The 24,339-nt window shown below is 44.3% G+C and overlaps 1 protein-coding gene across 5 annotated transcripts in view; it reads right to left on the reverse strand.

The window, feature by feature from the left end:
- CC2D2A (coiled-coil and C2 domain containing 2A) overlaps nucleotides 1-24,339 on the reverse strand; it is a 209,620-nt gene that overhangs the window by 176,369 nt on the left and 8,912 nt on the right. For all 5 annotated transcript variants that reach the window (XR_015050071.1, XM_085849076.1, XM_085849079.1 and 2 more), the window contains exons 3-7: nucleotides 18,100-18,192; nucleotides 14,871-15,038; nucleotides 7,741-7,918; nucleotides 6,790-6,929; nucleotides 4,156-4,284 (exon numbers count right to left, since the gene is read on the reverse strand). Coding sequence is in view for 4 of the 5 variants with exons in the window: in XM_085849076.1 (XP_085705202.1) it covers nucleotides 4,156-4,284; nucleotides 6,790-6,929; nucleotides 7,741-7,918; nucleotides 14,871-15,038; nucleotides 18,100-18,192 (708 nt within the window). In the remaining variant the exon portion in view is untranslated. The remainder of the gene's footprint in view (nucleotides 1-4,155; nucleotides 4,285-6,789; nucleotides 6,930-7,740; nucleotides 7,919-14,870; nucleotides 15,039-18,099; nucleotides 18,193-24,339) is intronic.

Below are 24,339 nucleotides of genomic sequence, written 5' to 3' on the forward strand. Positions count from 1 at the left end.
CAAAAAGTTCTGTTTCTGTTGTGCCAATTGAAACTGCATTTCCTGGTGTACTTCTTGAAGAAGGAGAATTTTTTTTGTGTGTGTACATTGTCGAGGATCGTATGAGAGCTAACACAAAACACACAGTATGGGGGGCATGAGACAAGAGGGGTGGGACAAGGAAGGACAAAACAGTGGCGAACAGAGACATTAGGAGATCTGTGGAAGGCAGAGGGATGGGGCGGGAAACATGGGGTGCACAAGATGGACGTTACATGCACTTTCAAGAAGGAAAGCAGGGAATTTGAAGGAGGTTGGTTTGGGGTGGATTAACAGGGGTAAAAAAGATCGAGGTTTTGGATGGGGGAAGATAAGAGGTGGTGGTGAACAACTGTTTTCAAGGCCTGGAGGGAAGAATGGGATTGAACAGAGTGTGGGAGTTTATTCCAAAGGGGTAAAAGAGGAATGAAAGAGTGAAGGTGAGAGCAGTGATTCGTGATTTTGGTAGTTTTACCAGAAAGGGGTTGTTGGCGGACCTTGAGCACACTGTTGAAATATGGTGGGGACATATCGCAGACAGAACGGGGGCGGGGGGGGGGGGTAGGGGGCGAGACCGGAGAGGAGACAGTCGAAGACAGAAAGACCACAGACCTGCCTGTGGTGAGAGAGTGAGAGTCCCAAAGACAAAGCCTCATCGCCGGAGATGCCAATGATCCGAAATACCTTGGTTTCCACAGCGTGAAACCGAGAAAGGTGGAAGGCAGGAGCACCAACCCAGAGGGGAGAGCAGTACTCCATCAAGCTGTGGACAAAAGCTTTGTATATGGTCAGGAACTCAGGTGGGCCAAGGAAGGACTTTGCACAATGGAGGATTCCCAGTCGGCGACTGGCTTTAGAGGCCTGGTTGGAAATGTGGCTTTCCCAGGAAAGATCATGGCAGATAGTGATACCCAGAAGCTTAAATGAAAGGACTTCTTCCAGAGGGTTGTTAAGAAAGTAGATGGGAGGTGGGCGGGTGGTGGTGGTTTATAAACGGTCCTTTCGGAGAGACATAGTGAGAGTGTGAGACTTGTCAGGATTGAAAGACATGTTCCACGTGTTGGACCAGTTGGTGATTTTACCCAGATCTGCAGTGAGCGAAAAAGCTGCGGCTTGCCAGTCGAAGGGATGGCAGATGGTACGACAGAGGGTGGAGTCATCAGCAAAGAGATAAAGAGAATTTTCCAGAGAGTCGGAGAGATCATTGATGAAAACCAGAAAACGAACAGGGCCCAGAACACTGCCTTGAGGAACTCCAACCTGGACAGGAAGAGGGGATGAGAGAACTCCATTTAGGGCCACATGTTGGCTGCGACAGGAGAGGAAGTCTGCGAGGCATGAGTGGAGATGGCCTTGGATACCATAGGAAGAGAGTTTGGTGAGCAGGACAGGGTGCCAGACCGCGTCAAAATCATGCGATATATCTGATTTCATGTCTGGCATTGAGGACCTCCATCCATTGTTGGGAGAGCAGAAGCAACATATCCAGGGTAGAGTGACCTGGTCTGAAACCAAATTCATGATCGGAAATCAGGCCTTTGGAGAAGAGGAAGGATTTAATGTCTGAAGCAATGATGGATTCCATAACCTTGCTGATGATTGGGAGAAGGTTGATTGGTCTGTCGTTGCAGGGATCTGTTTTTGTACCTTTTTTTATGCAGAGAGGTAATGTTTGCCGATTTCCAAGCAGATGGCAGATGACCTTGAGCAAATGAGAGGGTGATTAGAACAGAGAGAGGGTGAGCAAGAGCAGAGGAGCAGGTTGTTCAGACATGTGGGCTGATGCCATCTGGACCGGTTGCAGAATCTGAGTCGAGGTTTGACAGCAAACTCTCCACCTTGTCAGAATAAAAGGACACAGAGTCCAGGGCCAGCTGGGTGTGACTGGCTAAGGTGGGTACAGAAAGTGATGGGTTTCGGACACAAGATTTATATGCAAACACCGAGTTTAGGCATTCAGCCTTTTCACGTGCGGTGTTAGCAGTGCGGCCATTTGAGGTAAGGGAGGGGATGGAGGGGGGACATACACCAGAAACAGATTTGATTAGATGCCACCAGGATTTGGAGGAGGGAGAGAGGTTTGAAAGTTCAGACTTGAGATTGGAAAAATGTTGTTTTCTGGCTCTTCTAAGGGTAGATACCAGGGCCGGATTTATGTGTTGCAGGGCCCTGGGCCCTAGAAGTACGTGGGGCCCTCTCAGGGCTGCAGCCATTTTTACTTCATATATGCTTATAAAAGTATTCATATATAAATGCACCAACCTCGGCTGGGCAAAAGAAAAAAACCACGGTTTATGTGTAAAAACATGTATTTCAGAAACTACTAGTAACAAAAGTTTATATACAAGAAACACCACTATGGATGAAAACAACGGAACAGAGAAAATAATCGCAAAACCAAAACGTTATGGTATCATGTCAATGTAGAAAGTTTTTTGTTGTTGTTGTTTTTGCAGATATGATTGCATTATTACACACTTTGGGGTAATTGCTACAATATATTTGCGAGATGTTAAAAACCTACAGAATCTTTTAGCTTCTTCCTGGCTTTGATTCTGTGGTAGACCTTAAGATTGTGCTCTTATGATCAGTGGAAAGGAAAAAAAGTAAGTTCAAAGATGTAAAATAAATGATAAACATAACCAAACAGATGCCAAATTAACAGGGATATTGAGTATTTGTTTCGTGATTCACTGACCATTTACACAAACTAACTAGATTTTTTTCACAAACAAAAAAAGGGGGAAAATAGCAGAATTTCTTGTAATCTTTGCGTTTGCACGGGGCCCCTGGGAGGCGCGGGGCCCCGGGCCGTGGCCCTGTGGGCCCTGCCCTAAATCCGGCCCTGGTAGATACACACTTGTTCCGAGCTTTATGGAAGGAACTGAGATTACCCTCAGTTGGGTTTGTTTTCCATGAGGCAAGGGCAAGTTGTTTCTGGACATTTGCCTCGCCACAAGCTTCAGTGAACCATGGGCAGGAGGAAGGGTAGGACAACTGAAGACGAGAGGGGATAAATAATGGCTGGAACAGGTGAGAAGTCTCTCATGCAAGGAGAAACTTGATGAAGGGAACTACGTGTCATGGGCTGCTTACCATGCCTCTTGAGCCACAACTTCCACACCCAGTTTGCAGGAAGACATTGATGCCATTGTTCTACGAGAGTGCACACATAGCTGCCATGGTAAAGCATGGAATGGAAGTCATCAGAGTGGCCACCCATGATGCCAATCCAGCTCAAATACCTGTCATGGCCATCGACCAATCTTTGCATGCCTTGGCCAAACATATTCAGATGAGCTGGCCAGAGACGCATAGTGTAGACAATTCTCTAGTCATGTTTGGCAGTTTTCATATTGAAATGGCTGCATTTCGAGTTCTGGGCACACGGTTAGAGGAAAGTGGTTTGGTCCCTGCCTTAGTGCAAGCATAAATTGCAACACCAAGCACTGCCAACTCATTCATCAAGGTATCTCACATTGCATAGACCAGACATGCTGATCAGGTAACAGCAGCAAGTCTCTCCATCCTGAAACATAGTGCCTTCCAATCACATGTCAATTATGTTCCTGCAATGGAATCTAACCTTGAAGTTGAGGTTTGGGAGCAACAGCTAATGAGCAACTGCCCACAATTCTTGTGTTGTTACCTGACATTGAAATTGCAACTTATAACACTGGTATTTTTGTGGGCACAATGGGGTGGGAATTTTCACCTCTATGTTGACTCCCTGATTAAATTTTCACTGTGGTTCTTTGCACTAGATCAAACCAATTATGCCAGATGGTTATCTGTCCACATTCAACACTTGACTACCCTGCTACAAGTCCAACCAGGCAAAGAGATGAAGTTTTTAAATGGAAAGTACCCATCCCCAGTGACGAGACATGTTTATGTTAATAATAATTTCCTGGTTGCGAAATAAAATTTAGCATCAACATTATTCATGCCTGTTCTCTCTTCATTTGAATGGTGAATGTTGAGCTTTGCCTATATGTGCATCTTTTCAAACGCAGCATTTGAAACAGTCGACGTAAATGGGAGACAAACGCACGGACAGACAACATGGTTCACAATATTACTGGAGATATAAATATAAAACTAAGAAGAGTCGTTTGGTGCATGATTTGGCCTAACCTTTCTGTAAGCCAGAGCATCATCAGGATCTGGGTGTTGACATGGAAATGTGAATAAACGAGTAGGATTCGGCTTGATAGGATTGGGTAGAGACAAAATGCGTCCATCTCCTCCAAACCAGCACACTCCCTGTGTATGCACAAACATCATTCATGGCAAAAGATAACACAAAATTATGAAAAATATTTATAATAATAAGTGCCGTGTGTGTGTGTGTGTGTGTGTGTGTGTGTGTGTGTGTGTGTGTGTGTGTGTGTGTCTCCTCCATAACTCCAAAACCATGAAACCTCGGGGGCCCCAAACTTTGCACGCATGTGAAGAGAACGCTAAGAAAGTGTACATATGAAAATTGCGTGTTTGGATAAATTTAAACACCCCTTTTGAAGATAATTAATGGCTTACCTCCATGAAAGGCTGATACTTGGTCAGCCCAAATTCACCTTGCAGGGGTCTTAGCCACCATATTGATTCGGCCTATTCAAACATGCCTTGCCATAGAAACACAATCTACTCTCACAGACTAATTAAAGTATACAATCAAAATACTGTATATCGGATCTGGTGGACATGATGAATGTCAAAATTTGGAGTGAAATCTGAAAATTTTAACAAATTACCTATTTTTATAACCAGCTATTTATTCAAGCAAAGCATTAAACTTAACTCTTTCGACTGTTCGGATGATTATATTGAGTGAAGAAAAGATTAAGGAATGTGCAAAAAGTGTAACTTCATTGAGCACAATGAAAATATTTAACCAATGGGATCGCTGCGTTCTACAAGCTGCTTTTGCAAGCCATGGTGATACAGTCCACAGTCAGTAGGTTTATTTTTCACCATTTTATGCGATCTGCTTTCATTACAAAATATTAATACAAATATATTCATAGTTGCTGCAATATATTAACAGTTGGAAATTGCTACAAACAAAGAGGTACGTAGACAGTACACACGCATGTGGTACTATTGGGTACAAATGAATCTCTGTGGAGGGTGTGTGCATGCTTGCCTTCTTAGTTACATGTGCGCGGTGCACAAACACACAGTTCAAACTCCAACTCGAACCCGGGCCCATGGCGCAGTGGAGTAGGTTATGCGGAAATCTCGTGAACCATGTGTTTCTGCATGCAGGGAGCAGACATGCTGCAGTGCCGAAGCTACGAGGGGAGCGGTCATGCTGTGGCGCCAAAGCCTAGCAGGGCGTGCCGTGCAATGAAGGTGTCGGGAAATCTGTGCATGTGTGCGAGTAAATGGATGAGTACAGTATATCGCCAGTGCACGGTTAGCATGGACCATAAGGTTGGAGGAATGTGTATGGGGGGGGGGGGCTGTTAGGGACTAACAGTTTAGTTTTCAATTCAAAATGGCTTCCCCAGAGTGTAGCCTGAACAAACCCGATTCAGAGTGAGCCGAACGGAATGGTGCAAAGCTCGCTGCATGTGCCAGCATGCATGCAGGCAGGCAGGCCTTTGCCAGGTAGAGAGTGTGGGTTTTAATTTATAAATTCTTTGGCCTGATTTTATATAGAACAAGGTGTTTAAAAGGAAAACGTTGCTGTTTGGACGCATTTTATCACCGAGGTAATGCCCTGGTACGCTGCCTTGCCTTCCCTTCCCCTCACACTGACTTCCCTCCTCCTCCCCTCCATGCTGACTTCCCTTCCCCTCCCCTCACAATGCCTTCCCTTCACCTCCCACTAACCTCCTCCCAAGCCCCCCCCCCCACTACCACACAACTCTCTGGAGATTGAGGAGAGGAAGGGGTTTCAACAAATGTGCCAATTGGATAAATAAATGCTTTTATGGCAGTCGGAACTGCTGCTGGGATCAATTCCGCAATACGGCTCATGTTAAGAGATTCTAGAGCTTATGGCATGTGTGGAAATTAAATAAAGGCATAAACACTGGCATGGCTTTTTGATCGATTGAAGGAAAACACCTTTCCTTACCTCATGCTTATCCCCTCCCAAAGCCCCTCTCCCTCCACCCCCATGGAAATTTCTGGGTGGTGTCTGGGTGTTGTTAGTATGACCCATTTGAACATAGTTTTAACGTATCCAACTTTGTTCAATCCTGAACTAATGCCAGTAGAAGGGGACCATCCCTCCGACCCCCCCTCCCCCACCCCCGCTTTCCCTCAAGTCCCCCTACTAAATAAATGCAAGTTGAGAACCCCTCCCCCCTCAAGTTCCCCAATCAAACGCAAGTCCAGAACACACAATTCCCATCTTCACTCCCCTTCTCTCACCAATCCTCCTCGCTCCCACCCCACTTCTGGAGTATATCGTGACATGTGGTGAGGAATCGCTCTCCCTCCCTCCTTGCTCTCCCCCTCCCTTCCTCTCTCTCTCCCCCCCCATTTCCTAGCTCAACTTCCCTCAACCCCTCCTCACTCCCCCTCTCCTCCCTCCCCTCCCCCGGTGTTTTATAAGGAAATAATTCACAATTCGACCTTGTTCTCCAAGCCGCAGTCATCCAAAATGATGTGTAATGATGTGAACCATATGACAATGATATATTGACATTGATGACAATCACAATTTATTTTATGAAGTACAATGATTTACAATTTCTGAGCATAACATAAGGTTGATGCTCCCAAGTAGATGGAAACATTGCTCCTGAGTGACCATGCCTGCAGAGGATCTGCCATCAGCCGGTTCTCCATGATGTTCATGTTTTTGTTGGAAACCCACGGTCGTTCCCCAACAAACAATCCCTCCTCCTCCAAATAACGTGGCTGTGCATTGAAAGGGATCTTTGCCATCGTCGACACTGTTTTGGGCACAAAAAACAACTCTCATATTTATTTAAGCACTCATACAGTGTAAGTTACAAAAATGTGTCCCCATCCACAATCATGAATCAATGACTGAAAGATCAAAAAGGTCACAATCAGGTCACAATCCACAGAAGGTAGGTCAAGTACATGAAACAAATATCAGGTGAACAGCTTCAGTACTAGTACACTGTTATCATGCAGGAACATCTTGGAACGCCAACGAGTCGTTGAGATTCCTCATTGGCAAAATTGAGCGATGACAAAAATTTTAAAATTGCATATTTCCTTTCAGTGCCATTTGACCTTGACCTTTAAACAGTAGGGGTATGATGTAAATTAAGCGTAAATGCATCTTACTCTAGGCTATCAAAAGAGGGCAATTTAGTTCATATTGAACAAACCTTTGTCGAGTTATTGTGAAAATGTTTATAATTGAGTCATGAACTTCAAATTAGGTCAGGGTCAAAAAAATGTCGAAACCACATACTTTTTATTCCCATTATTGATGCAAAATTTCATTCCGAAACTCCCAGCCAGATCTAAGATACAGCTTGGACATTGCCAGAAAAAGGGAGGAAAACCTAAATGATGGTTTTGTACTCTTTGGGGTACAAGACCTTGGACCTTCAACCCGGAGGGACATGATGTAAATCAAGCATAAATGCGACTTCCTCAATGCAACCTTGTGATGGCAATTTCGTTCTGATCGGACAAACCTTAATCGAGTTACCAGTCGTACAGCAAAAGGGTCCATTCTCCCATACCGTATTGCACTCCATCGAGCCATATTTCATGCGAAGTTACCTGGATGCATGCTGGGAGAAAAAAGGAACTGTTCCTCCTGTATACATTGGGTTTTGGTATTTGTGTCGTTGGCCGGTCGGTAAACCAGCAGATCCTGATCATGAGCGTAAGGACCCAGCACTTCATCAAACTCACCCACCGGATGTTCAGCTTTTTCTCCTTCTCTTTCATCTTTGGCCTTACAACAAAATCAAAGAAGAAAAAGAGAAATCAGAGATTGCAGATCCTCGCCAGGACTTGTTTTGTGTGGTGTTTGTGGAGTTTTGTGTCTAGTAGTTTGTGTGGTGTTTGTGTACTGGTGTGTTATGTAATTAATAAGAGACATAACTATAACTGCCACTTTAAAATTGCTGGCAGTGATGACCATGTACCAAGATATCCCGCTTTGATGCAACCCCGCTTTGATTGGACACCTGACCCTGACCCATGACGTTCATTATCATTCATTTGAATTCAAAATGGGATTAAAATAAATTAAATTCAAATCAAATGGAAGACCAAATAGGTACATTCCACATTGGAATCATCAGAAGGAACCCAAACAAGAAAACCAGAAGGAACCCGGATCGGATTCGGGTTTCAGCAGCTACTCCTCCACACTCAAACTCATTCAGGCACAGCCAAGTGAGCATTATTTTTTTTAAAAAGTAAAAAAAATTAAAAAGAACACAGATCAAAATAATTAAATAATTATGGCTGCCAGACCACAGGTCCGGTCAGGTTTAAATTTAAAACACCTATTCCACATCAGCACGAGATCATATTTATGAAGTTTCATGTCGATCGAGGAAGCAAGTCAAGGTCAGATCAGATCTGTGACTTGCAACAGGTACCATGTAAACCTGTACTAACCTGTTTCGTGGTCGGGTTGTCGGTGACTAAACAGTCTCCCCCACCAAGTTTCTTGGTGAGGAGGGTGTGTGGATATGGACACCCAGTAGGATGAAGAACAAAACCCGACAAAGGGCGGAGGAGCTCCTTGTGAGCTAAGGCCATCCATATCGAGTGCCCAACTGTGTCTGCGGACGTCCTCCTGCAGTTGGGTTACTTCTTATTAGGAGGTTGGGGGGCAGGATTTGCACTCTGGCCACCGTAAAACTCTTCATTCCAGAAAACATTCCAAAAGCATGAACAAAATCTGAAAACCCACTCCGTGGGACTACATCCTGTGCAGCTTCCCCTCGCAGGGCAGCTCACCGGATGACGGGCTTGGGGCAAAGCCTTCGGGACCCCCAATCTTTGACGATAGGAGGGAAACCACGGGGTAACCTTCAAGGGTCAGATTGCGGGAGAGTGTGTCGGGGTGGTGCTGAGGTATCGTCCATCAGACGGAGGTCTCCTTGGGTTAATCTGAGGCGGTCCCTTCGGGTGGGTGCCTGGAATGTCCTATCCCGAAGAGAGGATGATCACCTGTCTCTGTTACCATCTGAGCTTAAGCATTTGGACATCGGTATTGCAGCACTCTCTGAGGTTCGGAGACCGGATTGCGCGAGACACTGGATACCATTGACCAGAGTTGAAGGCCAAGCTGAATGGCAGAGCTGAGCTGTTCAGGGAGCTGAGGCGTAAAACTGCACGTGTGCTAAGGGGTGGACAAGGAGGCCTATGTGCGAGGAATCTGTGAGGGGTTAGAGCATCACCTGTGGTCAATTGATTCTCGTCCTGCTTACAGGAGAATTCACGCATTGTGTTCCTCCAAGCCCGCCCCTTGGTTTACTGCAGATAGAGCAGAGGGTTGTGGGCTCTTGATAGAGGAGTCTGAAGTGAAGGCCCGCTGGGCCGGTTACTTTGAGCAGCTGTACCAGGCTGATCCTGAGCTGTCGAGTTGGATGTCAGGGGTGTTACAATCCTGATTGCTGCCCCTCAAATCAACTGTGGTCCACCTTCTATTGTGGAAACACAGGATGCGATAAACTGGTTGAAATGGGGTAAAGCTCCTGGGATCTGTGGTGTCCATGCTGAACTTCTCAAGGCTGGTGGAAATGCTGCACTCGTGTCATTGCATGCAGTTCTGTGCTCTGCCTGGAACACAGGCATCATCGCAACTGACTGGAAGAGGGGCCTTGTTGTCCTTCTGTGGAAAGGGAAGGGTGATCGCCAAGGCTGCAACAACTACCGAGGGGTAATGCTGCTCTCAGTGCTGGTCAATGTCTTTGCTCGGATAATTCTTGATAGGGTTTGCCACCATCTGCTTGAGCACCAGCATCCAGAGCAGTCAGGCTTTACACTAAAGAGGTCGACGATTGACCGTATCCTGCTCTTCGGGTCCTCACTGAACGCAGACGAGAGTTTCGGCAGGGGCTGCATGCAGCTGGTGTTGATCTCTGTAAAGTGTTTGATTCAGTGAATCGGGATGCCCTCTGGAGGATTCTTGGTCTTCGTGGGGTGACGCCAAAACTGATCGATCTGATGTCTGAACTCTACTCAGGTACTGAGAGTGCTGTGAGATGTGGTGATACCATCTCTGTCTTATTTCCAGTATTGTTACTGGAGTTCGTCAGGGGTGTGTACTGGCCCCCACAATTTTCAGTATTTGTATGGACTGCATTCTGGGGAGGATGTCGGAGAGATCAAGCTGTGATGCATCGTTTTTGGGAATGTCAAGATCTCTGACCTTGATTTCGCAGATGATGCAGTCATCCTTGGAGACTCTAGATATCATTTTGTGAGCCCTCAAGGTGCTGAATGAAGAGTCGGAGCGGCTGGGATTGCAGGTTTCCTGGGTCAAAACTAAGATCCAGGCTTTCAATGGCATTGTGGATGCTGCTATCCTGTCTGTTTCTGTTTGTGGTGAGGATGTTGAGGTCACGGAGAGATTCACTTACCTTGGCAGTCATATTCATGTCTCTGCTGGCTGTGAGCCAGAGGTCAACAGACTCCTGGGTCAGGCCTGGGGAGTCATGGATTCACTGGATCATGAGATGTGGCGCTGCCGGTATCTGTGCGAGAGGACGAATGTCCGAGTCTCCAGGTATTTGGGGCTTCCATTCTTGCTCTACGGATGTGAGACTTGGACTCTGACCAGGGATCTGAGATGCAGACCTAATTCCTTTGGTACCAGGACTCTTTGGACAATCATTGGCTATCGCCCGTCAGACTCTGTGTCCAACGAGCGGTTGCTGAGAGAGACTCAAATGAGATTTGTTACCTGCATAGTCAGTCCATGGGCATCAGCTGCGGCTGTATGGACATGTGGCTCATATTCTTGATGCTGATCCTGCTCACTAGATTCTCTTCGCGAGGGAGCCTTGTGTGTGGAGGCGGCCAATGGGCTGACCACGCGCCTCATAGTTGCAGCAGGTTGATCAGCATCTCAAGGAGATGGGGATGGGCCAGTCATCTGCCTGGGGGATGGCCAGACGGAGGCCCCTGGAAGTACCTGTGAAAAGTGGATGCAGCGACGTGTTGCTCTGGCACATGCCCCCAAACCTGACCTGACTGGAGCTCAATTCAGAGTGTTGTAAGCAAAGGACATTTCAGCTTTTTATTTATTTGTAAAAATTTCTAAAAACATGTTTTTGTGTGGCATTATGGAGTACAGTAAAACCCCGCTATTCTGAACACTAATGGGACTGGACGAAAATGCGTTCATATGCGAGGTGTTCCCATTTTTATCGGGGATTAGGGTATCAACCGACCATGAACGCGTCATCTGTATTCGATAGATCACAAAAGTCGTTTAATCAATACATACACATCTAAATACACATTCCACAGACAAAATGAGCACGCAATTATTGGCATTCAGTAGAAATAATACAATTATTCGAATTATTTGCCACGGAAAGATAGAAAATTGACAAGATCAAAAATGCAACACAAAATTGACAGCACGAGAATCAAAATTTGAAATTTATACAATTACTTGTCTCTAAGCCAAGATGTTATAAAACTCTGTGGTTTCGATTTGGCATTCTCCAGGACATGAACTTGAACTGAATGTTCTATTCTTTCCAAAGGAGCAAGCAACTCTGCCCATCCTTGATTCAGAAAGAGAGTTTTAAGCTTTTGCACACAACTGAGTCCATCTTGTACAGTCACCTGCATGTCTTCCACTTCCTCTTCGTCCCCATTCTCTTTGTCCACATTCTCTTCGTCATCGTCTTTCCGCATTAAATCGTTCTCCCAGTCGTCGTCCTCGCAGTCATGAACGCGCACCGTATCGTCGCACCGAACGTATTCCTCGGGGGTCACGTCGTCGATTCTTCTGGAAGTTTCTCGCAGTCGCCACCACTCTCGCCGCTAACTGCACGTGCCGAGATCTTGTTTCGAGCTTGAAATTGGGCAAGCCAGCCATTGGATGCCTTGAAATCCACCTCACCAATGGCAGTCACGATTTCTAAGGCCTTCGCTTTTACCATAGGTCCGCTGACAGGGATCCTCTTTGAACGAGCAGCATGGAACCATGTGTGTACGCGGTTGTCAATGTCTACGAAACCGCCTCCTTTTCGTCGACTTCGCGAAGATAGGGCCCCGTCTTCGAATTACTTCAATATCGACTCTTTACGACATAAAATACCGTTCACTGCGCCCAGCGAAATTCCGAAATCAGCAGCATGTTTGCGTTGCGACTTGGATTCCGTTTCCTTTACCAGACAGACTATCTTCCAATGGCAGATCGTGACGCGTTTTCGGCATTTTGGTGTATCGTACTACGTGAACTTCAATAGCAAGTGAAGATTGATGGAAAGGAAGGTGTGCAGGGCCTTCTTGTGCCCCTCCCTCAGGGGGAAGCCTCTGCTGATTGGACGAAATTGTAATTCTTGACGCTTATTGGTTGATTACCATTGATTAATTTAGAAACGGGTTCTAATTAAGTCACTGCATCTCTTCACACCCCGCTGCATTTTCTATCCACGCCATTGCGTCCAGTAAAACGAACTGCGCGATGGGTGGTAATTAGCAATGGAGTTTGTTTGTATGACGTTTGCCATGCAGCCGCAGCTGAACAATGGCCATGTTTCACACTGATGCCTTCAAAGGTTGGAGTAGCGTTCACAGTGCAGGGTAAAAACTGGTTTGGGACTAAAAACGAAAAACTGGTAGGTAAACTAAAAGTTTTTTAGGTAAAAACTAAAAACTGGTAAAAAGCATGTTCATATGCGGGGTGTTCAGATTTTCGGGGTGTTCAGATTATCAGGGGCACTATGTACAGGATTTCCGATCTAAAAATTCGGGACTGGCCAAAAATGCGTTCATATGCGGGGTGTTCAGATAATCGGGGTGTTCAGAAAGCGGGGTTTTACTTATTTTGTGTGGATCGGTGACAATTATTATTTATTTTTTTTCATACATTTTAAATTCAGGCTGTAACACAACAAAATGTTACAAAAATCGAGGGGTGTGAATACTTTCTGAAGGCATTCTGCCCATGTCGAATGCAGTGATCTGCAAAAGTGTTCACCCTCCTCCAAGGTTTTCACATGTTGATGCCACTTGAGCTTATTCCATGATGCTTTCAAATCAAACTCAATAAATAGTCTTCACAAACTACTCCAAAGTGATAAAGCTAAAAAAAAAAGTGAGGATAAAATGTGAATAATTTAGATTAACAGAGAAAAATCAGATGATTCTCAGTTTCATAAGTATTCAAAACCCTTTGCCTAATTTACCTGAAATCACTTCAGGAGCAAATTATTTGTTTAAAAGTTTGCAAAATAAGTGTAATATGTTTCACCTGTATGTAATCAGTGATTTAAATTAAAAATTAATCTCCCCACTTATCTATGGAGTTTTAAGGTATAACTCACTTGGTCAACCAACAAGGTAAACAAGATCAATGAGCTTTCCAAAGAAGCCAGACAAAAAGTGGTGCAGAAGCACCATTTAGGAGAGGGTTACAAGTCACTCATTATCCCTTTGAGTATGGTGAAATCCATCAACAAGAAGTGGAAGACTTATCATACCACTCAGACTTTACCCACATCAGGTCACCCATTCAAACTCAGCAGGCAGGCAAGCAGGAAACTGGTTCAGGATGTCACTGTAAATCCCACAATGACTTTGAAACATCTGCAAGGCTCTATTTCCGAGATAGGGGGGTCAGTGTTCATCAATGAACAATGTCCTGTTCCCTTCAAAAAGCTGGCCACTATGGACAGGTGGCAAGAAAGAAGCCATTACTAAAAAAGGCTCATCTGAAAGCTCATAGGGAGTTTGTGAAAAAAACATCAAAAATGATACTGCAGACATGTGGGGAAAAGTTTTGTCAGACGAGACAAAGATTGAACTTTTAGGTCTAAATTCAAAGCGTTACGTCTGGCACAAACCTAACACTGCACATCACCCGGTCAACACCATCACTACTGTCAAACATGGTGGTGGCAGCATCACGTTATGGGTCTGCTTTTCATCAGCAGGGACTAGCAAGCTTGTCAGGAGAGAAGGGACAATGGACGGTGCAAAGTACAGGAGAATCCTTGATGAAAACTTGCTTCAGTTAGCCGTGAATCTGAACCTGGTTAGGAGATTCTCATTTCAGTAGGACAATGATCTGAAGCACAAAGCAACAGCTACACTGGAGTGACTGAATAAGAACAAAATAAATGTTCTTGAGTGGCCCAGTCAAAGTCCTGACTTGAACCCCATTGAACATTTATGATGAGACATGAAGATTGCAGTCCATCGACGATCCCCATCAAATTTGTCAGAACGAGAGAAATTTTCACGTGAATAATGGGTAAACATTTCACCATATCACTGTACAAACCTGGTAGAGACCTACCCACAAAGACTCATTGCAGTCATCGTTGTAAAAGGTTCTTCCACCAAGTGCTGACTGAAGGAACATTCAGAAAACTTGAAACGGTACCTGCCTGTCTTGTCCTTACTTTTACAACCAGTGAATTTTAATTTGTACATGTTTTTTTAGAGATATTCCTGACACGTAACCTCCTTCAACTATAACTGTGATAAGTTTGATCTCTTTAGTTATGAATAAAAAGTTCATTTGGAAAAAGTTTCCACGTAATACATCACCCATCGCAATGTGTTATTATTGGCTCGGGGTAAATACTTTTGCAGGTCACCGTACATGGTTACCGATACCTTTCTTGACAATCGATGATAAACTCGAGAAGAAATGATGTACATAGTGTGCTCTCTTTGCAGAAAACAACAGTGAAACCTACCTGCTCTTCTTCTTGTCCTGAAGCTGACTCAGACTGATGTTCTGGCTTTGACTCGTGCTCTGCTACGTCAGGAGACATTGTGAAATCCCAGCATGCCTCCCCAGTGAAAAAATCATAAGTCATTTGTGCAGTGGGTTCAATATGATGAGAATCTCCTGCTTTATGAGTCTGCAACAAACACAAAAATAATTTGCATGCCAATTGATTTTGTTATATTACGGTCCTTTAAAATCCACTTCCAGCATCTACAAATCACCATACATTCTGTACTTTTAACTTCACTCTATCTTATTCGCATTCCCACACCCAAATCTCACCCACCTCCTGACTCAAACTTCTCCTTAATAATTTATTTAAGAAGATGTAAGAGGGGTGTTCTAAATGTTCAAGTAATTAGTTCCTCACAAGAGCCCAAGATACACCAACTTTATTTTCAAAATGTGTCCCTGGACTTCAACACACTTGCTCTGTTTGTCCTGCAAAATGTTGATGCCATCAAAAATAGAAGTGTTCAGATTGCAATTTAGTCACGTCTCAGTTGCTTCAATCAGTTCATCATCCTTGGTGAATCAGCAGCCATTCAGGTATGACTTCACATGTTGAAACGATGACTGGCATTACATGGTCGCTCATTCTGTCGGACCCCGCTGTTTGTGGGGGATACGCTCCTGGAAAATGCCACGAATGGCGCATCCATGAATAGCGGGGCATTGTTTCAATGGAAAAGGGGGAGATAGGGTCCCGGCGGTTCGTGACCCGCAAAAAATACCGCGAATGTCGGAGCTGGGCGAATGTCAACACCACGAATGTCACGGCATTGTTTCAATGGGAAAAAGGGGAATAGGTTCCCGGAGGTTCCCCATTCATCAGGGAAACTTTCAAAAGTTTAAAATATTTTTGACCATGAATGCACATGATTACCATTCCATGAACAAAAAAGCTTACAAATAAAAATAAAAAAAACACCAGGTACCATTTCCAATGTTTATTGAAGGAATGCGATTAACAGTTTACCAAGTGACAAACAACCGTCTCGTAAAAGTGCAAAAACAACACCAGGTATGATTTCAAATTTTTATTTACACAAACATCGCAGCTTTTCAAATGATGATGACTTAAAATCCAGTGAACCGAGTGGAGTCGTCTGAAAACCACATAGGTGAGGGTGCTGTTGAGTCGTGAACCAAAAGGAATGTCAGTGAGGGTGGTGAAGCAGGTGAGGATCCTGAGTCACCACTCACCAAATGGGATGCAGGAGAGGCAGGTGAGGCAGGTGAGGGTGTTGATGCTCCTGAGGTGGACGGACCCGGGCAGAGAAAAAAATCCGTGATCGAGAGCTGCCTGGCAGATTGCCACAGGTTTTGATGGAACTCTTAGTATCAAAGCATCACATTATCCAACCCCCTCTTGAACTTGAGGTAACGCTCCATGACTGGATCAGCGTCTTACAGCCTCTCGGTAATTGACTGCATATCCTGCAGCATCTCACCCAGGAACTTGACTATGAGTTTGGACCTTGACACTTCTTCCTCCTCATCACTGCCCGCTTCCTCTTCCTCCTCGGACACCTTGGTAATGGCTACGAACTCCTCCTCAGTGAGCCAGTGAGATGGGGGTAAATGTGGTGAAACATTTTAATTGACTCAAATACAGACTAGCTTCACAACAGTTGAGAAACATTCGACAGCTGGGACGAGTAATGAAAAGATAGCAGACATCATCATCCCATTACATGTTGACAGTGCATATGATGCAACAGCGGCCTTGTTTGCACATGGCAAGACAACAATTTATGAGAAAGCAACCTTTTCAGCAGACGCACATGCTTTCCTGGGTTCAGTTGGACAAACACTCCCATTGACAGAAGCTGTACTGGATGATATGGCCATGTTCAACATGTAGTTAATCTACAATGGCAAGTTCAAGTCTCTGGGAGATGCACGAGCACGGAAATGGGCACAAATGAAGAAGAGAAAATCAATGTTTAGACTCGCACAAGATATAGATTCACATGTTATCAACATGAAAAGAGTGAACTACCAAACATTCCTGCATCTGAACATTGATAAGACAGACTCGCCTCCATCTCCCCTGAACCATGGGCGGACATTAGACAAAGGCGCATGCATACCTGTGCACTCCACACAACCAGCCCTGCTGTCATGCAACAACAGGTACCCATAGTTGCTGATACTCCAACTAATTCAGGAGAAAGCGATTCTGATGATGATGACATTGATTAGTTTCAGGTCCTGAATATTGTGCATTGTATGGCCCAATGTGCGTTTATACCAGTAAATGACTCTTCAATCTGAAACGTAGTGATTTGATAAATGGGACACATTTTGATTATGAGCAGGAGAAAGTAAATGGTTATTTTTGATTTTCCAAAATCCCATTGAAGAAAATATCACACTCGCATAAATGTTTTTCAATTGCAACTATTTTTGACATCAGAATTGGATTCATCGAGATCAAAAACCTATATTAAGACACCAAGAACACATTTACAGCGAGGAAACAAGCAAAGATATGCCGTATTTGATATTCGTGATGGCCATCTTGGATATTGCCCTCTGGTGGAGTTGGCACACATTTTCACGAGGTGTACCTCAGCTTATTTTGGTGAGCATCCTCAATTCATCTAGAAATCAACCTGCAAACAATGATCCCAGGATATTGGTCATGGGTCCAGTGATAGGGTCCTCTACTACATGCACATCTTTGTTTGGTACTTGTGAAATTGAAGATTCGCAAGTAGATCGGTTGGTCGTGTCTGATTTTGTCGTCAATTGGGATCTGTTTCTTTATGACTAAAATTGAAAATGTTCATCATACGTCGGTCTGTCTCTTTTCTATTTCATTATGTTTGTATTGTATCCTGATGCTGTGTGGAATATATATATATATATATATATATATATATATATATATATATATATATATATATATATATATATATATATATATATATATATATACATACATATACATACACACATGGCCAAAAACTTTACATCGCATGATATTTCAAAAGGTTGTGGAGGAGTTGGAATAAAACTAGGTGGACAAGTTGGTTCAGTGACAAGAACAAGCTGATTAGATTTTGGTTGAGGTCTGAATGCAGATCCGACCCATCAGTGGGATCCAAAACGTAAACTGTTCAGCGTGACGGAGGTATGCTTTCTACCGAGTGTCTTTCTAGTATTCTTATGGTTTTCAGGCTTACCTTACTCTTGTGCAAAATATTTTGGAAAGGATGCCTTGCAGCCCTATTTTGAAGCTCTTCGTCATCTCCATATTCATGATTGGTGACTCGAATCTGGAATGGAACATACAATGGAAAAATTGTCATATCTAGAAACATAAAACTGAGCCACCTCAAGCACTGGCTTTCCCATGTATCATAAAGACTGTATATATTTTGGGATAAAAGTACAATTAATTTATTTAACAAATTAAATTGCAAACTTAGAGCATTGGATGTTTCATTCCTAAGGCCGAATGTGCCACTGATGCAATGCCACTTTATAGGTTTGTGCAGAAATCTCTAATTTGACCAGTGTGCCACCAACAATCGCCAACTCTTTGAGAAAGATACCGTGGTTAACATTCACCATCAACCAAAACTGATGGATATGTTCTTTGCTTAACCACCAAGCATTGACCTAAGCCTTTGATCGACTGCACACCGAGTGATGCAACCCCCTGCCTGCAAAGTTGAATGTAATAAATTTGAACACGAGGAATGCAACACCAAACTAGAGTGGCACTCGGGAGAGCAGTCTCGCCTCATGCACTTATTCTGAACAAAATACCATCGTTAACTGAACAGTGAACATGCTACCATTATGGGCCACTGCTATTATGGCCCATATACCTGTATCATCCATGCACCTTATGTCACATACATTTCCCTTATCCGAAGCTACATTGATTATTAGGATATTTAATGACCACTTTTATGCACATCAGATTAAACTGCGTCACTGAAGGTGAAAATAAAATAAAAATCAAATGAGATCACCCATGACTCGTCAATCAAATGTATGAAGTCTCGCATAACGATGAGAAGCATTTCTGGAGAAGAAGATTTTTTTCATTTTTCAATCCAATAGACACCAGACCACGTGACCAATGACATCGTAAATTAAATTCTTCACTCATCGAATCGTAGATCAGATGGATGAAGACTCAGATTTTTTGGATCAGGATTTTGATTAAAATAATTATGGCTAGAAAAAAAAAAGAATACTCAGGTAGATCATCGATATAAAAGAACAATATTGGACCCAACACAGACCCATGAAGAACACCAGCGTTCGTATTATGGACAGGGGACGACTGCCCCTCATGTACCAGAGATTTGACGATTTGTAGGGAAGTCAGAAATTGTATCAAGCAATTTTCCATTATGACTTTAGCTTATGGAGGAGGCCCTTGTAAAAATTGATCAAAAACCGTCGAGATGTCAAGAGCAACATCCCTGGCTTCTCCACGATGATCTGCAGCCAGATTCACATGTTCAGTGATAAGGGATAGAACATCACCTGCAGACCTTGAATGGCGAAAGCCATACAAGACATCAGTTAGGAGTATGTGGGTTTCCAGTTTCGAGATGAACCTACTCCTAAACAAGGCCACGCTCGAAAATTGTAAAACCAAAGGAACCAAATTATCCACAGCATGGATGGACTACAATAAAGCTTTTGACAGTGTTCCACACTCATGGATGATGACATAAATGCAATTGTACAAGATAAACACCAAAATAATCAAACTGATTGAAAAAGCAATGGAACCACATTGATTTACAGCACTCGGAAGAAGAAGAATCAGAGAGTTGGTGTCAAAGCCACCCAATGCTCGCCTGTTTATACATTTATCGTTTTTCAAAGACGAGTCTAATAATATTTTTTATAAAGCATTGCAGTGAAGTCTGATCCAAATAATTTTAAAGCATTATATTGTTGCGGTCTTCGCGCCCGCCGGCGTGCTGACGGCCACGTAACTCGAATCGCGGCACGTCGCCCACCGGACGGACAATCCAGTCGTGACCCTCTCGGACTAACGCCGGGAACCAGTCACGGGTGGACCTTTCGGTCTCACCGCGATCGAGCCAATCAGCCCCCGCGTGGGATAGGGTTGCTCGCCAAATTCGACCTACCTAAGTACCCACGCGGAGGGTAGACCGGGCGATCGCACCTCGCCGCAGGTCGACTTCGGACACGGGCCACTTAAGCGACCCGTTCCGTACTATCAGAATAACCGAGCGGTGTTATCGTCGACCTCGACGGTACGATTAATTATCGGGCGTACTCAGCCCACTACCAACCCTTTACGTGAAGCAAGATGAGGGTTCAATGGGAGAAATGACGAAGCGAAGCGGGAAACAGTTCAACAATAAAGCACATTTATTCGCGACGAACGGAAAGCACACATATTCAATTCCACCAAAAGCACACAGAAAAAACACAATTCCATTTACACAAAAAGCAAATATAAAAGCGAAAACACAATGCAGAGCTAATACTGACTACCGAGCACACGGCAACACTTATACAATTCTACCTCACAGACGGCGCCGACAACACATACCCAAAACCAAGGAAAAGAAATACCCTCAAGGATGAGGCGGGCCTGAGGCCGAGACCGGGTCGCGCCTACCCGTCTGGTGATGAGACGCGGAGCGGCGATGGCGCCGCAACCCGCGGGCCTCGTGGACGGTGTCTGGTAGGGGGTGGGAACGGGGCCCCCTTAGTCGCACTATCTCAGCGCGGGGGGAAACAGGAGGGGGTTGCTGATGCTCGGGGTATAGAGGATCTTTATTATCCCTGGTGTGCGTCTCCACCTCGGCCAGGTCGCGCTGCCAGCCTTCCTCGGGCGTGCAGCTCCCGGCACCGTCGCGAGCACCCCCTCGTCTGCCTTCGCCGCTGCCGCCTCTCCGCCTCTGGACTCTCCACCCTGGACTCTTCTTTGGGCTCTCCTCGTTCGACTCTCTTCAGCTTCTCCAGCTACTGCAGGCTTCGGGCTCCAGACTTCCACACTGTTCTGACTGACGAACACGGTCCTTTTATCCCCCCGTAGCTTCGCCTTTGACCCCCTCCCTTTGACCTTTCACCTCGCTCCCCATTGGCCCGAGAAAAAGTGGGCGTGAAGGCTTTTTGATCCACAAATTTGCATATATCGATCGTTCTGGAGGCGGGGCCAAATCGCCCCTCGCTCACCGATTGGACGGCAAAAAGTGGGCGTGTGTCGTTTTTGATCCGTTTTTGAAGCACAAAATCCGTGATTTTGTACACGCTGTTCAACGTGCGCCCTGCACGAGTCCAACACCGGTACCCACAGCGGGGCAAGAACGGTGGCGATGCTACAGTTGCGAGGTGTGACGTGAAGGTCGTGGCGGTTGTGGTGAAGCGGTGTTGTGGTTGGTGGTTGATGTTGTGGTTGTGGTGGTAATCATGGCGGTTGGTCCAAAATAAAGATAGTAAAAGAAAAACGGCTATCCTGAAGAGTCGCAGCACGTATAAATGACATGTATTCCCACTAGACAACGGGTTTGGGCCTAACTACACATGCACTTACCGAGATACCTCACCTAAGGGACCTGAATGGTGGTTTGCGAATTTGGTAACCACAACAATTGTAATTGTATATTGTACAACAACACATATTGTATATTATAACAACACAACAATTGTATATTGTAATCAGTAAAAAATAGTGTGGTAGATAAAAACATGAGAAAGGAAATAACTTGCACCAAAACGTTAACATTTTCACGCTCATGCTCACGTTGACACTCACGCCGGGGGTATCGCTATAGCTCTCTGTTCTTCGAACAGGTGAGCTAAAAATCGAAATACCAGGAGTGAAGATACGTCGCAGGATCTTCCAGGGTGATGGCCTTTCGCCCCTCCTATTTTGCCAGGCCATGGACCCACTGAGCAACCTCATTCATGAGCAAGGACATGGATACATCCTCACATCCAAAAAGGGAACGTCCAAAAAGACAAAAGAAAGGTGACACATCTACTGTACATGGATGATTTATAAAAATCTGCACTGAACAACGAAAAATTGGCAGAACAACTCAAATTAGTGAAACCACTCCGTCGACATCCAAATGGGATTTGGTCCAGATAAGTGTGCCAAGTGCATATTCATATAAGGTAGGCCAACAAGAACACACAACATCAAAGTCGACTCAAGTACAACAACACAGGAGCTAGACAACGAAGCATCTTACAAATAACCTGGAGTAGAAGAGGGCCACCAAATATGTCACAAGCAAATGTGCAAAGTAATTACCAGAGAATACCTGCATAAAATGAGGATGATCCTGAAAACATACCCCCCCCAACCCAAGAAACAAAACCAAAGCCATAAACCAACAAGACATACTCATGTTCAAATAAAGCTGCACAATAATAAACTGACTACAACCTGAAATCAATAAACTAGCTATCAAAAGAAGGAAACTCCTCACTATCCACAAAATGTTCCAAAAAAAAAATCAAAAAAAAATCAATGCATCCCAAGAATGTACCTGCTGACACATGGAGGCGGCAGCCTAATGGAACTCAATCAAGTGCACAGAATGATGACTGTAGGGTTAGCAGAGTACTTGAAAAGTTCAACAGACTACCAAATACAATTTGTACACAAGCATGAACACAAGCCTGAAAAGGTATCTCTCACTCACATTGAAAAAAAAAATTCCAGAAACAGGTGGAAATAGAATGTCATGCACCAAACCGAAACAGCAACAAATACAGCCGCAATGACTGCAAAAAAGACAAAAAAATGATACAGGACAAAATACCAACAGATATATCATGACAACTGGGAGAAAGACAACAGAGCAGGGAAATTTTTTTTTTTAAAGAGTTGGACAGATTGGGTATCGACAAAGAAGGATCACTGGAATGACTAAGAAGCGTCAGCTCGTTTGGAACGGAGAACAAATCATTATAAATGCCCAAGACCAAGGACACTACAGGAATGGCTTTAAAAAATGGCAGGACTGAGCCAATCGGACAAGTGTAGATTTTCCAAGGTCGAAACAGAAAGCAGGAGTCATCTCTTATTGGGATGTAAAAAAACTCATGTAAGAACAGCTTTACACACAAAGGCACAACAAGGTACAGTGCCTCTAGAAAGTGTATATCTCCTTTCAAATTTTTCACCTTTTGTTGCCTTATCACCTGGAATTAAATTACATTAAATCTGATTTTTTCCCACCTTTATTTACACATCGGAACCCACAACATCCAAGTGAAAAGCAAATTCTACAAATTTCAAAAAATTCATTAAAAAATACAAACCAACAATATTGTTGTTTATGGGGTAGATGGAGGAATTTCATAGCAAAGTTAGGATTGTATAGAGTAGCATGGTCCGTGGATGAGCAGGAGACATTTTGATGCAATTTAAGTAGGGAAAACTGTCAGCTTAAGTTGTTAAGTGTCACCACATGGGGGTGGTGCTTAAGGCTAATTTCTCCCAGTATGTGATTACCCCCTGTGACCTTTTCCTATAATTTTGCATTTACAAAACTGGAAATAAAAGAACGATGATTTAACAACAACAACAACAACAACAACAACAACAACAACAACAACCGGGAGGCCACGCCCTGAGGCTTGGGATTGGTCATGAGTAAAGAGGGCATGATTGAAGAGCAGAGAGTTGGTGTGAGGAGATGGCAGGCACAACACATAGGGCCTCTCTGGATTCTCCTCAATGCAAAGACAAAATATAGCAGCACGGTTCTCGTTCATGCTGTGTGAATTTGCCCGCGTGTTGGAGCAAGATGCCAGCAATTACTGTTCAGCTGAGTCACGAAGTTGTAAGTTTCTGAGAAGAGGAGAAGATAAGACGAGCGCGCCTCGTGGCCTTATCTCGGGGTCTCAGACATCGTCACGTCATATGGTCAAGGAGAAAAGCGGCAACCATTGGTGACGAGCAGAACTGTTGTGAGAGAGGAGCAGGGTCAGCACATTCATTTGTGAGAAAAAAAACTGTCCGAAGGTTTGTGGGTCTTTAACGGAGGGGGACCAGCCGTGTGAATTACCAAATCCGTTTTCCGTGGAGAGAGCGGCTTGGAGCCATTTTCAGGTGCGGTTTCCCCAAACAGGATGACGTGGTTCGATCACAAAGCTCATAAAAGATCATCTCTGGACACCCAGCTAAAGGCCCTGTCACACCTTGACGTTTTAGCCAGCGTATGGCAAGGTATCAAAATGTATGTAAAACACTGGCGTATGCTGAACTATTGATGTTTTTTTTCCAGTTTTGGACGTATTCATAACGAGTTGGACGTATGCATAACGCATTAGTAACGTACACAGAACGTTTCAATAACATATAGATAACATATCAACGAATGCTGAGCGTGTTGTCGGCGTTCACAACCTATGCCCAACGATAGTCTAACTTATGCATAGCGCGTGGCAGCGTATCGCCG

This window comes from Eptatretus burgeri, chromosome 12, assembly GCF_056783735.1.
Source record: "Eptatretus burgeri isolate ZD-2024b chromosome 12, Ebu_testis_v1, whole genome shotgun sequence".
NCBI lineage: Eukaryota > Metazoa > Chordata > Myxini > Myxiniformes > Myxinidae > Eptatretus > Eptatretus burgeri.